At 69.8% G+C, this 205-nt stretch overlaps 1 protein-coding gene across 1 annotated transcript in view; it reads right to left on the bottom strand.

Moving 5' to 3' along the window:
• RPN2 (ribophorin II) overlaps nucleotides 1-202 on the bottom strand; it is a gene marked incomplete at its 5' end in the record, with an annotated part of 19627 nt that extends 19425 nt beyond the window's left edge. Inside the window, one exon of the mRNA XM_010182115.1 lies at nucleotides 26-202. Within this exon, the coding sequence (XP_010180417.1) occupies nucleotides 26-202 (177 nt within the window). The remainder of the gene's footprint in view (nucleotides 1-25) is intronic.
• Nucleotides 203-205: the final 3 nt, after the last annotated feature.

Genomic DNA, 205 nt, shown 5'->3' with positions numbered 1-205 from the left:
CGCCGCCGGACCCTCTGTTGCTCACCTTTTCGTCCGCCACCCGCACACCCAGGTTGCTGAGCCCCACGATGGAATAGAAGGCGGCCTGCACATCGGTGAAGGGCCGCTCCAGTACCGCCCTCAGCCGGGCCAGGTCGCGGGCGGTGAGGTGGTGGCTGGGGGCTAGGGCCTGGGCACCGGCGATGAGGAGAAGGACGGCGAAGGC

Source organism: Mesitornis unicolor, unplaced genomic scaffold (assembly GCF_000695765.1).
Source record: "Mesitornis unicolor isolate BGI_N332 unplaced genomic scaffold, ASM69576v1 scaffold42643, whole genome shotgun sequence".
In the NCBI taxonomy this organism is placed as follows: Eukaryota; Metazoa; Chordata; class Aves; order Mesitornithiformes; family Mesitornithidae; genus Mesitornis; species Mesitornis unicolor.
The sequence above is the reverse complement of the archived record's forward strand: the minus strand, read 5'-3'. Positions and strand labels throughout refer to the sequence as shown.